General features: G+C 37.4%; 1 protein-coding gene across 1 annotated transcript in view; it reads right to left on the bottom strand.

Annotated features, from left to right (window-relative positions):
• The window catches only part of CLEC7A (C-type lectin domain family 7, member A), a 26543-nt gene extending 23093 nt beyond the window's left edge, over positions 1-3450 (bottom strand). The window contains exon 1 of the mRNA XM_006875473.1: positions 3348-3450. Coding sequence (XP_006875535.1) covers positions 3348-3450 — 103 coding nt within the window. The remainder of the gene's footprint in view (positions 1-3347) is intronic.
• Between the last annotated feature and the right edge of the window lie 675 nt (positions 3451-4125).

The following is a 4125-nucleotide window of genomic DNA, read 5'->3' as shown; positions in this document are numbered from 1 at the left end:
AAGCTGTGACATGCAGCTGATACAACCTTGCTTGCTGAATGAGAAGAGGACTTTTAAAATACTTACTGATGAAGATCAAAGAAAAGTATGCAAGCCTCCAGTATGGATTGCACTTCAGTGTTAAGAAAACAAAGATCCTTACAATAGGACCAATAAATAACATCATGACAAATTGAAAAGAGATTGAAGTTGTTAAAGACTTCAATTTGCTTGGATAAACACAAATGGAAGCAGCAGTCAAGAAATCAAACAATGTATTGTATTAGGTAAATCTGCACAGACCTCTTTAAAGTGTTCAAGAGCAAAGTTGTCAGTTTGAGGACTAAAGTAGCCTGATGCAAAACATAGTATTTTCAATGGACTCATATGCATATTATAGTTGGACAATGAATATGGTATTGGAGAAGAATATTGAACGTACCATGGACTGCCAGAGAATAAACAAATCTGTGTTGGAAGAAGTAAAGCCATTCTGGCTCTTCAAAGCACTTTTCTAATGCTCCTTCGAAGCCAGGATGGCCTGACTTTGTCTGTTGTATGTCAGACATATTATCAGGAGAGAACATTCCCTGGGTAAGAATATTATGCTTGGTAAAGTGAAGGATAAGCAATAAAGAGGAAAACTCCCAACAAGATGGACTGGCACCATGGCAGCAGCACTAATTTCAAACATAACCACAATTTTGAGGATGTTACAGGACCAAGCAGTGTTTCATTCTGTTGTTCTTAGGGTTGCTGTTATTGTTAAATGTGGTTGAGTCAGTTCCAACTCATAGTGACCCTGTATAGGGTTTCCAAGGAGTGACTGGTGAACTTGAACTGCCAACCTTGCAGTTTAAACCGACCTTGCAGTCCAGCGCGTTAACTCACAGCACCAGATCAGGACTCAGGGTAGCTGTTAGTTGGAACCAAATCAAGAACTCCTAAAAACAACAACTATCTATAGGTGTTGGCACTCTAAGGAATTCTGAAATCTCACGTATTCTTAGAGAAGGCTACTTAATGTATGAGAAAGAGCACTGGCTACTGAGGGTGGCAGAATCAAAATATATGCTCTTCTCTTTTTATTAATTTTTTAGAGGACCTTAAGCAAAGTACTCTCTCTGGTCTTTCATTATAGATTATTAAAAATTTGAGTAGTAATACCAGAAAGGATTGCTGTGGGGATTTCATGATCTATCACAGGTAAAAGTTTGTTAGGGACTTCTAATGCATTATAGGTAACTCAGTCTTTGCCCACACATAACCATAAACACACACATGCCTTCCTGTCTCTTGCATCACCCAGTTCTTCCACTCTTCTCCAACAGATTACTCAAGAAAAGAATTGTGTAAGTGGTGAGATGAAAATAAGTGTGCAATGTGACTTGCAAGAAAGCAGAAGAAAGTAAATTTTCATGCCATAGCCTATGAATAATCTTTCTGCTGGTATAATATAGTACCCATTTTGGGTTAATATTGCCATATTAAGAATATATCCTTGAGACCACAAGAACTAGAATGCTGCTTGGCTACCATTGCCAACCACTCTGATTAAGATCACAATAGAAGATCCTGGACAGAGAGGAAGGGGAAAATGTAGAACAACATCCAAAATCATAAAGACCAGGTATACTGGTGTGACAAACACTGATGGAACTCCTAAGCCTGAGACCCTTACATAAAGCCTGAAACTGAATCTACCTCCTGAATCAACTTTCAGTCAAACAATAGACAGGTCTCAAAAATGAATAATAACACTAGGGGAAAATGGACTCCTCAGTACAATCAGGTGATTCCAAAAGAGCAGCATCTGTTCAGGAATAACACTCAAAAGGCAAGAAAGGGCAGGAAAGAACTATAAATGGAAATTGGGAACCTAGGGAGGAAGTGAAAGAGTTCTATTGACAGAATGGTAACCAATGTCAGGAAACAAGATGTGTACGTATTGTTCCATGAAAAATGAAATAAAATTCATCTTTCCTTTTAACCAAGACTGAACAATAATAGAATTACATAAAATTGTCAAATAGGAGACTCATGTTGTTTTTGTTGTTAAATGTGGTGGAGTTGGTTCAGACTCGTAGTGACCCTGTATAGAGTTTCCAAACCTGGTGGAATGAAACGCAGATTTTGTAGTTTGACTTATCCTATAATGACACACCAGGACTCCAAAGGAGACTCACAGAGGAGGCAAAATTACTAATTCTACGAAGAGATGGGTTGTTATTCACCCCCTTTTCATATTTCACCCTTCTAAATGTTTGACTCATGTCCTACTATAAAAAAATACATTTCTCTAAAGTGGAAAAGTCTATGAATAATCTTGCTCCTGGTATAACATAGTATCCATTTTGTGTTAACACTGTCATACCAAGTATATAGCCTTGAGTCCACAAGAATTAAAATGTTGCTTGGCTATATGGTTATACTCATTTACTAAGAACTCCCTTTCACTTAAAAACTAAGTATATAAATACAACGACGCCCTGCTGGCATAGCAGTTAAGTGTTAGTCCACCAATCACAAGGTGGGTGGTCCAAGCCCACCAGCTTGTCTGAGAGTGAAAGATGAGGCTGTCTGCTGAGAAACCCTAGATAAGGTTGATATGTGCCAGAACCAACTCATTGGCAGTAGATTTGGTTTTTAAATCAATCTCACACTGCAGAATTCTTAACAAATTAAAATGTAAAAATAAATTGTCATTTTATTTCTTCACTCAGGGTCTTTCCTTACTGATCTTGCATGTTTCTTATCTGCTATTTTCTGATGTTGTTCTTATGTATATCTTTAAATTCGCTTGACCTCCATTCTACAACATAGCCACAATTTTGAGGATGTCGCAGGACCGAGTAGTGTTTCCTTCTGTTGTGCCTAGGGTTGCTATTGTTGTTATGTTGTTAAATGTGGTTGAGTCCGTTCCAACTCATAGTGACACTGTATAGGGTTTCCAAGGAGTGACTGGTGAACTTGAACTGCCAACCTTGCAGTTCAAACCGACCTTGCAGTCCAGCACATTAACTCACAGTGCCCCAAAAGCCATAAGCCAGTCCTATTGAAATGATTTCATCTTGCTATCACCATGCTTTTTTATAACACCTCCTACTCAGGTGTCTATTCCTATAGAACAGAGAAATCCTTAATATGTTCTGTCATCCAATATAATTTCTCTATATAATAATAATTAGTTACTGAATAATATGAGAAAATGCTTTATTTACATTCAAATCATCTTCAATGACTTCTGTAAGCTTGACATTTACAAGCATATTAATAAGAGCTCTGCAAATCACAAGTCTCAAATTTTCTTGACTTAAGTGTGTTAGATGATGAAGGTGAAGAGTATTGAAGGCATAAAGAAACATTACCTTTCTCTGAGATTGGATGTCTCCTGGCGATGCCTCGAGAGCTGAAGTCTAATTGAGTATATCCATCCTCATCCAAATTTCCTACATCAGAATGATATTCCATTGTTCTCTCAAGATCCTCGATAGACACTGCACTTCAGAGCTCTGTCTTCTCTTTTAAGCTCACTTCCTGTGGACAAAAGAGGATCTATGAGTCACACAACATGTGGGATAGACAATTACTGAAGTTTAGCAACTTGAGTTTAAGTAGTCCAGCCAGATACTCAGAAGAAGGAAATGAAAACTACGTTGTGGAAATTTCTCATTTGCCCCTTTGTATCCTGTTTATGAGATTTTTTTGATGGTAAAAGGCAGCATAGGAAATGGACCTTTGTTTCAGACCTAATAAAATAAAAATATATAGATTTATGTCCAATGCTGCTTTCCTTATTCTCCTATCATTAAATGACTTGGCCTATGCAAACTATTTTGACATCATTAAATGACTCAGCCTATGCAAACTTGATTTCATTTTCTTCAGCTTCAGTTTGAATTTGCATATCAGTAATTGATGATCTGTTCCACAGTCTGCCCCTGGCCTTGTTTTCACTGATGATATGGAGCTTTTCCATCTTTTCTTTCCACAGGTGTAGTCGATTTGATTTCTATATATTCCATCTGGCAAGGTCCATGTTTATAGTCGTCTCTTATGCTGTTTAAAGAAGGTATTTGAAATAAACAAATCATTTGTCTTGCAGAAATCTATCATTCATTCTCCAGCATCATTTCTATCACCAAG

The sequence above is a fragment of the Chrysochloris asiatica genome, unplaced genomic scaffold, assembly GCF_000296735.1.
Source record: "Chrysochloris asiatica unplaced genomic scaffold, ChrAsi1.0 scaffold00328, whole genome shotgun sequence".
Taxonomy (NCBI): domain Eukaryota; kingdom Metazoa; phylum Chordata; class Mammalia; order Afrosoricida; family Chrysochloridae; genus Chrysochloris; species Chrysochloris asiatica.
The sequence above is the reverse complement of the archived record's forward strand: the minus strand, read 5'-3'. Positions and strand labels throughout refer to the sequence as shown.